The 13,356-nt window shown below is 40.2% G+C and overlaps 2 protein-coding genes across 3 annotated transcripts; both read left to right on the top strand.

Moving 5' to 3' along the window:
* The first annotated feature begins 317 nt into the window (after positions 1–317).
* Positions 318–2,602, top strand: LOC133967122 (probable 2-ketogluconate reductase). The gene is made up of 5 exons (XM_062402361.1): positions 318–693; positions 1,231–1,402; positions 1,559–1,568; positions 1,772–1,931; positions 2,478–2,602. Exons 1-5 carry the CDS (start codon positions 318–320, stop codon positions 2,600–2,602), a joined length of 843 nt encoding a protein of 280 aa, XP_062258345.1.
* Positions 2,603–6,607: 4,005 nt separating this feature from the next.
* Positions 6,608–12,004, top strand: LOC133966864 (probable 2-ketogluconate reductase). Of its 2 annotated transcripts, none has more exons than XM_062401917.1 (6): positions 6,608–6,676; positions 6,973–7,385; positions 9,282–9,453; positions 9,531–9,709; positions 9,889–9,985; positions 10,079–12,004. In XM_062401917.1, the coding sequence occupies exons 2-6, from the start codon at positions 7,007–7,009 to the stop codon at positions 10,233–10,235; spliced, it is 984 nt and encodes a 327-aa protein (XP_062257901.1). In that variant the 5' UTR covers positions 6,608–6,676; positions 6,973–7,006; the 3' UTR covers positions 10,236–12,004. The 2 variants fall into 2 exon arrangements, with proteins under 2 accessions (XP_062257901.1, XP_062257902.1); XM_062401918.1 differs by having other exon boundaries at positions 6,617–6,667.
* Positions 12,005–13,356: the final 1,352 nt, after the last annotated feature.

Below are 13,356 nucleotides of genomic sequence, written 5' to 3'. Positions count from 1 at the left end.
TAGTTTTAATCCATAAAAACAGGATGTGAACATGGGAAGGCAGAGTTGTCCAAACACAGATGCCCAAAGGCAATGTTAAAAAACAATTGGTCCAAAACCAGGGTTAACACAAGGAAAAACATTGGAATGCTGACAATGATCTGACAAGACAAACTGGCATCGAGGTAATGGAAACACAGGGATTAAATACACAAACAGAGCAATAGCTTTAGTTTGTTGTGTGTTCTGAGCTCTGCATCACTTCCTCCTCTGTGACATTGAAAAATACCAAATTGTTGTATTTGCCCTCATCTATTTTGGTTTGACTGGTCCAGGTAATGGAGAAGGAGAAACCCTGGGGTCTGGTCTCAGAGGAGGGGGTCGACCAAAATGTACTTAATAGTCTCAGTGACGTGTTGAAGCATCACTTTCAAATCCTCTTCAGAACAGAGTTTCTACAAAACCCTCAGCTGCATGGTCCTAAAATCCAGGCCCTGTTTGTATGGAGCTGGCCTGCAGCTGAACACTCCTTGATTAGTTTGCTCCCCTCGCTGAAGTTGGTATCCAATGGAGGGGCAGGCACTGACCACCTGGATGTACAATTAATCAACAGTCGAGGGGTGAAGGTGACCAACACTCCTGGTGCGGTCAGCAACTCCACTGCTGATATGGCCATGGCTCTACTTCTGGCATCCGCACGCAGGATTGTTGAGAGTAAGGTCAATGTTCCATGTCCTATTGTCCAATACCAAGACCTGCCTAAACTTTGTATTCAGACAAACTTTATGAGAGAGTAAATCATTATTTAATCAAAGAGACATATTCTGCTCATATTCAGGTTAATCATTTTAACTTGGATTATTACTCTAGTGTTCAGACACATAACTTTCCTCAGACTGTCCTTTGCTGCTGCTCCAACGTTCAGCCTCTGTAAGAAACACTGAGCTCCTGTCTCTTTAATGGCCTCCTCCTTATATAGCTTAGTCTGCTCTGGCACATGCAGGAAACGTCTGCCTCTACTTGGCTTTGTTAGCGGGTGAGTCAGACCTCTCACTAAGCAGGCATTAGCATATATTATTTCTGTGGTGCATTAGATCATTCATTAACCTGGACAAAAGCAGTGACACACATTCAAAGATGCAGACCGTGCAGCAGCAGTGGTAGTGCAGTCGCTTTATCAACACATACTAGGAATCTGTAAAAAATAAATGAACAAAATATGAGATGCTAGTTGTTTGTTTTTTCTCATAGGTCTAAAAAACAGAATTGAAGATACAATTTTACCAAGAAGCCTGAGAGGAGTTGAAGTCACAGTATCCACTCTGGGAATCGTTGGAATGGGCGAGATCGGTTACAAAATAGCTCAGAGAAGCAAAGGATTTGACATGAAGATCCTGTATCATAAGAGGACCAGAAGGTTAAAGTCTACTTCTCAGTAGAAACTTACATACAATCTATTCTCAAGAACAAAGTGAGGGTGTTATTAAGATGACTAGGAATGTAATACCTCTTATTACATTGTGGTTTATCAATGTGCAGACTAAAAAAGACGACCTGTTATATCTGAAACAGAATGTAGCAAGGAGGAAGTATATTCACAAAAGAGCAGGAAGTATGAACCCCAATTTCCGTGAAAATTCCTACATTTGTTCTGGTGTGATCCGGCTCCTAGATAAACAATCAGAAAGGGGTTAAATCATGGTGGAGGCAATGTAGAATAGCGTTAAAGTGAGAAACCAGTTTGACAGTGTCTCTGCTCATTCTTGTTCACTTTACTAATGTTCATGAGCAGGCAGTGGGAGCGACTTACTGCCTGAGGCTGGACGAGCTGCTGACGAGGGCAGACTTTGTCGTCCTCGCCATTTCCCCGACACCTGACGCGACGGGCCTCATCAGCCAAAGAGAGGTGTCACTCATGAAACCAGAGGCAACACTGGTCAACATCAGCGGCGGTGGCGACTACGGGCCGGATCAACTAAGATCCCTAATAAAGAGAGCTAAATTGCATCTGCATTACATTGCATGTTTGTATCGTGATCTACTAGAAATAGTTGCGTAAAGGATAACAGGTGCAAACATGGAGGTGTTAGTGGAAACAAACATTATTTTTGCTTCTGTCAATCCCCATGCTAACACGAGCAGAAAAAAACTGTTCTCTCTGTCTCCTCCTTACCACAATATAGAAGAAGTCAACAACCACTTAATAAAATAATTTGCATCTACTCCTCCCGATATTTTGCGCGCTTTGGTAAAAACTCCTGATAATGCATATTCACTTAGGGTAGGGTACTGAAGGGACAGCGTGTGTTATTCTGAAGGCAATCCTCAGTGCGCACCCTTAGTGATCAGCTTGAATTTTTTTTTGCAGGTGAAATCAAGTTTGCACACATTTTTACACGTGCTACCCTACATTATGTGTTTTCCCTACAGCGTTTTTTGAGAAGATAACACTTGAAAATCTGATCTCTAGCCTAATATTGTATCTTTGCATGTCTCAGGTCTAGTGTTGGACCAGGACGCTTTAGTCAAAGCTCTCCAGTCTGTAACGATTTGCGCAGCAGTGTTGGACGTGACTCATCCTCAACGTTTACCAAGGTCTCGTCTCAGAATCGCTTTGTCGTAAAAGAGCATTAAATTAAAAAAACATGACCCTGAGACGAATGTACTCGAATAGGATGCTTTCATGAAATAAAAATTATGAATTCAGTTTCGTTCATTAAATCACAATGTGATTATTGCTCTTCAGCTTGGGGCCAGGAGAAATACGTGTACGCACATACAACATGTGCTCATCACCCCCCACACTGGTGGGAAAACCTGGGCAGCAGTTGACAGCATTGCTCAGAGGAATGTTGAAAATGCCCTGGCTGCAGTCACAGGTTCACCTATTCCCAATGAGGTCAAGCCAAAATGAGGAGATGGCTGTTAAATTGTTTTTGAACTAAAGCTCTAGCCCAGGGGTGTCCACACTATGGCCCGCGGGCCATCTGCGTCAGCTAAATGAATTGTAATGTAATGGACTATGGCCCACTGTATTGTACTTCTCAGATAAGACAGGTGTTGCCAAACTCACCCCTGACCTGCCAGCTGTCCCTCAGAACGCCGCCACGCCCCCCGCTCTGAGCGACGTAATTGAAGGCCAATTTATGCTTCTCCAAGTCCGTACGGACGGACGGACACACAGACAGTTTTTGTTTTATAGTTCTCCGTTGCTGAAAACCATTGGGCGCCAGAACAGTATGTGGCGCAACGGAAGATGGGCTTAGAGAAGCATACCTCATGAGTTCTCAGAAGAAGTCCACATTCATTATTTACCTGCTCCCGGCTTTTCACACACACAGTGTACGATGGTAACTAAATAAAATAAAGTGACACCCAGTGGGTCATAAGGCTTATGTTATTGTTTCTTAGCGCAGCGGTTCCCCGGTCTTGTTTCCGAACTGCGTTGCTAATTCCACAGCTTGAAGCTACATGGAAGCAGCTATCTTCCCCCACAGCTTCCACTACCAAGTACTACTACCAAGTATTTGCTTCTAACCTGTCGGTGTTTTAGAAACAGTGTCATGATAGCTAGTTGAATTAAAGTCGTGACAGCATGTTTTTTCACAGTTACCACTGCAGTTAGCATGGTGACTAGGATGCTAGCGCTGTTATGAAAGCTTGTTATGACCTTATGTGACCATACACACATGGCTTCAGGGCTCTAACCAGCCAACGTCAGCTGGACAACTCTGCTGGCTTAACACACTTGTCACATTAATCGTAGAATCGTAGTTGGGTTTATTGTGATACAGGAAATGAAACAGGAAGTTTGAGGTCCGGAAATGATGTCGTTCCGAAATACTGTCGTTAGCGGACCAATCACAGCCAATGGCTATCTGTAGGCTCTCCGCCATTACGACGTGTAATTAGAAAAATCAGAGCTGCACACAAAGCTCTCCATGGAGTCGGAGAGCCTCGGGATAAAAAGTTTGGACACCCCTGCTCTAGCCATTCAGGAATGTGGTGGTTGGTTGCTTGGTCTGCGTTAATCCCTCTTGCAACTTTTTAGAGAGCATCATGTAAAACAACTTCACACTCGAGACTAAGCTTCCTAAGTTCCTAAGCAATTGGAAAAATTGGGTTCAGACATTTTCCAGACTTTGTCTATCCCGTATAGTGAACATGGCAGGAGATTGTCCGGGTCAGACAGGGTTCACAACGACAGGAAAATGTTCACACCACTTGTGCATGGCTCCCTCTGTTTAATCCAAAATATCAAGAAAATGTCCAGATGTCTGAAAGCATCTCTCTCAGAGCCGTACAAGTGCATTCCTTGAAATGTTGTGCCTGGATTCAAATCGTAGTCACTTTTTATAAGAAGTAAAGTCATATATGACATATTGGGATTAATTCTTTAAAATGAATGTATATATAGGAAACGAGACTGAGATTAAACACTTTAATTTTTTCTTTCAAAAATCACTCTACCCCTCAGCCACAGCCGCCCTGTGGCTGAGGGGTAGAGTGGTCGTCCTCCAACCTGAAGGTCGGCGGTTCGATCCCCAGTCTGAACAATCTGCATGCTGAAGTGACCTTGGGCAAGATGCTGAACCCTGAATGGCCCCCATAGAATAACAGAGTGCTGGGATAGATGCAGTATGAATGTGTGTGTGATTGGGTGAATGTGAAACTGTAGTGTCAAGCGCTTTGAGTGGTCATCAAGACTAGAAAAGCGATATATAAATACAAATCCATTTACCATTTACCAATTGTATTCACCACTCGGTACGTTCCGTGTCATGGTCCACCGTGATCTCTGTAATATACATGATAATCTCACTTTCATTAACATAAACGTATCAAAGTCATGACTCCTGTGTAAGTGTGACACATGGAGGGTTTTTCGTGGGAGCTGTTTTTTCATACAACTGATATGCAATCAGGTTGAAGTGTTTTATTTTGCTTTGGATGATAATAACTGAAAAATGAAAGAGAAAATTAAGCCAAGCGTTAAAGAGCATTCTTTACCGTGAAATAATAGTTTGACAAAGCAATCCCAGCATGAGGTTCAATTAGCTCTATAGATTCAATCAAGAATCATTTTACAGAACAATAAACCAATAAGAAAATGTGTAAAAGCAACCCTGTCTCTTTGAAAATGTGTTTACACGAATAGTATACCTTTTTCTATTCAATTACATTGTGCTGGAGTGAAACACACTAAATGTCTGGTCATATGGGGATGACGTCTTTTGAGATATACGTTCCACATACAGACAGACAGAGATACCTGAACTATTAGACAGATCTCTGTTTTAACTCCCTTCCTAATACTGTGAATATTACATGTGTTATAATTTAAAGAATACTGAGCTACTTCACAATTATTCCTTATCATTAGTGAGTCTTTCTCAAACAATTCTACAATTTACCGTCACCTTTTTTTGTTTGTGTGCTGGATATTCAGCGCAGAGCTTTTCATGCACACTCTGTGGTGCAGAGTGAAGTTAGAAAACTTTGTGTTCATCTTACCTGGTTTATCGGTAGTGAGGATTTTTTTGGAAGTGTTTTTCATAAAATGAAACTGACTTTGCTTCATTAGCGTTCATGTCTGTGGTTTATATATAAGTTAGAATTATTTACTTAACTGGTAATATGTTTTAATTTATTACATGTCGACTTTTTCAGAGGTCTGTTATTGACAACTTTTCAAAATAAAAGTTCTGTAATTCAGCTAGATATAAAGCAATTTTATTTAAGTCAAATTAATAAAAAGAGGAGGAAATAATAAGACAATTGTTGCCATGATAGTGACCAGTACACCTGTGAATGACTGTGTCAGTCTGATATGATAACAATTATAATAATTTATATAATCAAGTTATTTGGGTTTGGGTTAGAAAATGCCTTTTTATTTATTGTAAAAAAGGATTGTACTCTACCTGGCCTATGTTTTCTCTTTTGTTTGCTTCTAATATTATGCATGTTCATAGTCCTAAAGTCTCTCTGGAAAACAAAGTACTGAAATAGAATTAAAGGAGAAAGAAAGGGTTAGGGGAGATATTTTGCAGATTTTTCCAAAAAAAAAAGATTGTGCTGAACAAAAGTCTCACTTTTTCTCCTGTTTTTACAGAAATGTGTCTATGGGGTTTCACATTCAAATATGTATTTACGGCCTGGATCCTTCTGAGGTATTTGTCTTTGAACGAATGATTGATTTGCTGTATTAATCTACAGACTCAGTAGACTTTGACTCCAGAGTCGAGGACTTGAGTCTGCGTCTAGTTAGTGATTAACTTTAAAATAATTGTGTCACTGTTTCAGTAAATAACCAAAACGTGTCTTAGGCTTCATATCTCTACAGACATTTTTTGCCTTAAATAAAAAAATACTTCATTGTTCATCTCACATTCTCTGATATTTGGTAAATCAATTTAATCCTATTGCTAAATCCCCTCCATTATTAATAACTGCAACTATAAGTGTGTGGGTAGTTGGAGAGGTCTCAGCACAACTCCTTTGAAACAGAATTTGTGAATAATACACCAAGCAGAATAATCATCCCCCGGAGGGGTTTTCACATTAACTCTTATTCATCCAAGTAAAACACCACCTCGGTCAAAGGTTTGGTTCAAAAAGAAAACTCCCATCATCAGCTTCTACCTGATCCTTCTGACAGCAGAGATGCGTTCAAGCTCAAGCTTTGGTAAGAAAGGTAAGTCTTCCTCATAAAATCAACTTTAATGTAATTTCCGGCGATTTATTTGAATAGATTTTTCCTTTGAACAGATATCCATTATCGTTAACACGTTGGAAATGTTAGATATATTTCTGAATAAAGCGATTGTGTGGTAACAAAATTCACATTTTTGCATGTTCAGTTTAGTAAGTGGTTATCTAGAATGACCTTATTAGTAGTGTAAATGTAAAAACTGTAACTATGTTCAGCTGCTGCAATAAACATTCAAACGTGAGTCGTTTGAGTTAAATGAATATTTTCTGTATTTTCAGTCAGAAAATACATTGCCCTCTTTTAAGGTAGGTGATGGAGGAGGAAAAACCATGGGTGTTGATCTCACAGGTCGGGGGGGACTTTGGGTACCTGGAAGAGCTCGTAGACATCCTGACACAACATTTCCAAATCGTCAGCCATCAAGAGCTTCTCGACAACCCAGCTGTCCATGGCCCAAGAATTCAGGTCCTGTTTATATGGAAGTATTTCCCTGCAGCCGAGCCTGCGCTGCTGAGATTGCTTCCTTCGCTCAAAGTGGTCGCCAGTGGAGGAGCAGGCACCGACCACCTGGATCTGACGTTCATCAGCGGTCAAGGGGTGAAAGTGGCCAACACACCAGGTGTGGTCGGCGACGGCACGGCTGATCTTGCAATGGGTCTGCTTCTGGCTTCAGCTCGCAAGATCCTCGAGGGTAAGTTTGAGCACTGACCTAAGGGCAGTTTGATGGGGGCCCGGATACATCTAAGTTATATGTTGTTCTACTTATTCAATACAAATCCTACATAATCTGCAGAACCATACAAACATGATCTGTATGTGCATCGTCTTGAAACGCTGTGTGCTCAACATCAATAAAAGTAATACATTTAATTAAATCTAAATTTAACTGAGGGAGTCGGCCATGATCCCAGAAAAGAACAAATACATTATAAGTGTCCAAACATGACGTCTTCAGCTTTCAGATGCTGTAAAACAATTGTAATTTTTCCAAAATACGTCTTGTTACAAATGTCTTCTATCTTGTATCCTTGTCAACATTAAGTTTAATTAGAAACTAGAAAAATTAATTAAACTACAAAAATGCACTGTAATATACTGGCCAATCTTTTGCGGGGGAAGCAACGCAGTCAACTTTACATTTTACAGTCACACTGTCATAATTCTATGTTTTAATCAAAGTTCTCGTCATTCGCTTGAAAGACTCAGGTACTTTACAACAGTGATTTTCAACCAGTGTGCCGCGGCACACTAGTGTGCCGTGAGAGATCATCAGGTGTGCCGTGGGAAATTATCTAATATCTAGTGTTGCACCGAAGTATCGGCCGAACATCGGTAGCGGCCGATATTCGCCTCGTTAACCGACATCGGTAACAAACTTGACTTTTCACCGATATCATTGGTATTTGTGGTTAAACCGCTGGGCACGTGCTGCGGCTGGGGGAGCAGTCGCCCCGTCACCCTCCTCTCCACGCCGCCGGAGACTGAGCGTGCGGCTCAATGTTGTTTTTTTTTGGGGGGGGGGGTCCTCTTCCGCGGTGCCTCACAGCGTCAGTGGTGCGGGTGCTTTCGTTGAAGGGCAAGTCTGTAAAAAAGGACTAATGTATTCCTAATGTAGCCATATTTAGATGCTGATTAAAAATATTCCTTGAGAGGTTATAAGTGACTTCAAGTGGATTCCTGTTCATGGTGTCTATGACTATGCTCATACACATTTTTGTGTATTTTTACTGCAGAATAAGTGAGAAAATTCGGCTGGCGCCTATCAGCTGAATGTCAAAGTGGAGAAATTCAATGAAGCCCGGGTGAATGGCGAGAGTAACTATTGGCACTCAAAACAGGTCAATCTGTTTTAGACAGGGTTAAAAGGTCCTGTTTTAAATTATCCTTGTGGTATTTTGACCAAAATATGTTACAGACATTTCATGAAGACCCCAAGGAACCATATCAACTGTGGTAAAATGGGTATAATATGTCTCCATTAAATAAAGTTTAGTTAAATCAAACTTTGTTTCATAAATCTGATTCAATTTGTGCTCATTAAAAGATAATAGTAATAAAGGGCTGAAATACTTTTAAATAGTGCTTTTTTAATACATTTAGAAACTATATTACTAACTATATGTATTATATGTACTGTGTTAGGCCATAGAGTGTCATTTTGGTTGGTGGTGTGCCCCAGGATTTTGTGAATGTAAAAAATGTGCCGCGGCTCAAAAAAGGTTGAAAATCACTGCTTTACAAGAACCCACCAGTCATAGCTGGTTTCAAAACACTGGTGCTTGGTTATTTTATGAAAATTTGGAATAAATGTAATTTATAATTACACGCACACCACCAAGAATAACAGTTGGGTTGTTGGTATATTAAAATTCGTAATTTTACAGTATTTTGTATTAACTGAAAAAAAACTGACACAACTGTAAAACCTGAGGGTTATTTTCTGTCAAATGTATCACAGTGTATATTCTCAATTTACAGTGTTTTTATTAAAGTATTGTTATTTTTGTGACCTGCTTAAATCTCAGGGTCTATTAATCTTAATGATTTTGTTAAAACCCAGACTTTTTCCCATTTTTTTCCATCACAGGTCATCATATAGCTATTGACCCAAAGACGGTCCATATGCCGCAAAGCCTGATGGGAGTTGAAGTCACCGGGTCGACTCTGGGGATTATTGGAATGGGAGATGTAGGACACAAAATCGCCCAAAGAAGCTGTGGATTTCAAATGAAGATCCTGTATCACAACAGGACCAGAAGGTATTTCTTTATGACGTGATACATACTGTATAAAAAATCACTGTTCTAACACGCACAATGTATTTTATTCTGTTCAGGAGTGTAGAGGATGAGCAGGCGGTTAAAGCCAGTTACTGTGAGCGGCTGGACGACCTGCTGAGGAGGTCGGACTTCGTCATGATAGTCGTAAGACTGACCTCGGCCACGGCAGGTCTGATTGGCCGAAGAGAGCTGTCCCTCATGAAGCCCACTGCAACACTGGTCAACATCAGCAGAGGTTAGAAAGAGGCTTCTACTAGATCGTGGTACGGCAGCTGAGACTTCTCACACGACTTCATCAACTGAAAACACAAATGCAAAGCAACAAGGCAACTACATAAGGAATACGTTTTTACCATCCTAGTATTGATCTTGATTCATGATCATTGGCTAAAAATAACAGTGTTCATGTCTCAGGTGAAGTTGTGGACCAGGATGCTTTAGTGGAAGCTCTCCGCTCGGGAACGATTCGGGCTGCGGCTCTAGACGTGACTCATCCAGAACCTTTGCCAAGGTCTCATCTCTCAGAATAGAATCATGCTCTACTGAAATAATTATGCTAATGGAATCGCTCCTCGCTCAACTCCTCTGCTCTTATCCTGTGCAGGGATCACCCACTCCTCCGCCTTCCCAATGCGCTGATCACCCCCCACATCGGGATTAATACAAACAACACAGCCAGAAGGATTGTGGAGAAGATGGTGGAGAACGCCCTGGCTGCACTGAAAGGATTACCTGTCCCCAATGAAGTCAGGCCACAGTGAACAAGCTTGTTCAGCAGAATCTGCTCATTCTTTCTGTAGAACATTGTCGGCCTCATCATAAAATTATAATGTGAACATCTAGCAGTGGAACAGAGTGATGTCAAAAGTTTATTTCGAGTGTATTAGTCAGGTAAAATCAAGGTTGTTAATAAAGCACATTGAAAATAACCCTATAGGAACAAAGTACAAGAATAAAATCAAATAACAAAAAAATTTGGGATGTTAAAGTAAAAATGACAGCCCTTGGTATCATTGTACCTATATTTAAATTACACTAAATAATAATTTTGACATTTAATAACTCGAGATCGTACATTTTTGTTCCTGAAGCCGTGTTTGATTTAGATCTTGCAGAATGCTGTGTCCTAGAAAAACAAACCAAAACTTCTCTGCCTTTCTAAGATCATCTGTAATATCACAACCTCCAAAAATAAATAACTGAATATATTTGCACCATTTCAGACATATTAGCTGTGGCTGAGGGTAAATCATCTTATCATAGGATTGTAGGTCGTCCTCCAACCAAATGGTCGGTGGTTCAATGCCAGTCTTCCCCATCTGCATGCCGAAGTGTCCTTGATGCTGAACACCGAATGGCCCCTCATAGAAAAACTCCTGCCCATAGATGCATGGATGAATATGTGTGAATGGGTGAATGGCAAAACTGTGCTGTAAAGAGGTTTGAGTGGTGATTAAGACTAGAAAAGCTCTATATACATACAAACCATCTTTAAAACACAAAACCAAGGTATTACTTTGTATAGTTATATATTCACAGCTGACCTCTTGAGATTAACACCCATGGTAAAAAAAAAACAATTTAATAGCCACAGCAGCAGCTCAGAAACGGAAAGACGGGGTCCGAAATCACAATCCTGAGGACAATCAAAATTGTCCTCAGGATTATGGCGTACAACAACAACAACAACGTCAGCCGCTAGAAAACTCCTACAATAACTATATATTATTCCAATAATAATGTAATATAAATACTTTTAGGTCAAAAACAGGTTGAATCTTTTAATTTAGAAATAAACTTGTTTGTCTTTGTAAGTGCCGGGATGCGCTGATCTACTCTTATTACATGTTTTACGGTAACAGTTCACAGATTTGTCAATAAAACGAAACTATGCCATCGGCAATGCTAGGGATGTATGATGTAACAGGCTGATTTGAAATAGGTCTGTAAAACTGCTGGCAAATGTGAAACTGTTTATCTTTATCCTCAAGGCTGTGATGTGCCGCTTTCTCTCCGCTCGTCTCTCCACCATTTTTCTTCCTGTCAATGTAGTGAGATCAATACATCATGGTAAAGTTAGTGACTAATGATTGTACACACGTTTTCACAAAAGTATTTGCGATGCAGTAAGTCCACTAAATGGGGCAAAATAACAATCAAACAGCAAATTCACTATATGGTGAGTAGTGAATGATTTCATATCCACACAGAGAGAGTGAGAGAGAGAGAGACAAAGAGAGGGGTGGGGGCAGGGAACATCAAAAGGTTCAGGGCAAAGAAAGTTTTATTGATGAAATTAGAATAAATTTTGGGATGGGATGAATTAACATTATTCCCCTCATTCACCCTGAACACCTCCCATGGATGACTTGTGTGCAACAAAGATCATAAAAATCTTATTTAGAGTATTTAGAGTCGACCCAGTAGAAATAACTGAGCTGTTGTTCTTTATTCCCTAAAATTGTTTATATTTTCTAAACCACATATTTTCCCAATGCCATTACACTCAGCAGATAAAACGTTAAAATCATTTGACTCCACTTCATTCACTGTAAATAATATGTGTGATTTACATGGACACTAAGCGCCGTATGTTTCTGCCTCCGAGCGGCTCAGAGTTTATCTGTATGAGATAACGGCGAGAGTTGAAGGTCGTGTTCTGAACGCCTGGCCCTCGGTGCACTGAGCACAAATGAGGCTCTTGAGGCCATGTTTGTGAGTGAATGTGGCAATGAGGACAGACAACAGTAAGGCTGCTGCCACTCACACTGTATCTTTGATCGTATTTTAAAAAGGGCACACTGTCTGGAAATGAAGGGCACCCTTTCAGCAGGCGGCCGTCCCAGAAGCCCACAAAGCGGCTGACTGTGGCCGGCCGCTTCCCTCAAGGCTTCTCCTATAAACTGTGAAGGTGTCCCTTATGCTGGGAGCTACATTAGTCCATCACAGACGTGACCTCTCTGAAAACCAAAGGTGCCCTTGAGATCTTTTCATTACCCAATGCCTCTGTAGTCACTTAATCACTAAGAGTTTATTTTTATTTTTAATAAAGGCATATTTGCATGTATCATTTGCATTCAATTGCCCCGGCAGCGAGGAGTTGAAATTACATGAGGAGGTGGGGGATAAGATATTCATTGTGCACCTCTGTAATTTAAAGACGGCATTTTAACAACCTATATTAGAGGATGTGGCCTATAATGGACACGGTCATTCTACAGGACAGAGCCAAAGGAGATTATGCACCTGTATCTGACATTATAACATCACACTGGACAAGCTTTTACAGGCTCCTGCCCTCCTGCTGACTTTAAAGTGTTGCCATTGTCCTGAAATGGGCCTAGACGTTGCTTGAATTTTCCATAATAGTCAAATCAAAATAGAATAGTGTAGAATTATTGTCATGCACAGACTACAACAAAAGTAGCACTCCTGTCAGTTCATTTACACAAACAAGACAACAATTAAAAGGAGCATAAGGAATCTCCAAATATTAGCACTAGTAAAAAATATTACACATAATATAATATAATAAAACAGACAATCAAAGAAAGCAAACCGCATATCTCACCATGTCCAAGAAAGAATAAAAAACCTCCACATGATTGCTCGGATCTAGCAGAAAAAAGGAAATGGACAGAATATATAAAGGATTATTTGTCATAAAAAATGTGAAAACTAATGTTACATATAAATAACTTTTTATTACCAATATCTGCTCTGGAGAAAAATACAGTGATACAGAAACAGATTTAACAACAATTAAACCTTTTAACAACAGCTGTTGAAAAGTTGATGAATAAATATCAACCAAATAAAAATAAAAGACATTTAGAAATGCTATTGTGAAGAGATATCTGATGTTATGAGACGTGTTTTTTT

This window comes from Platichthys flesus, chromosome 13 (assembly GCF_949316205.1).
Source record: "Platichthys flesus chromosome 13, fPlaFle2.1, whole genome shotgun sequence".
NCBI classification, from domain to species: domain Eukaryota; kingdom Metazoa; phylum Chordata; class Actinopteri; order Pleuronectiformes; family Pleuronectidae; genus Platichthys; species Platichthys flesus.
This window is presented reverse-complemented; position numbering and strand designations above follow the sequence as displayed.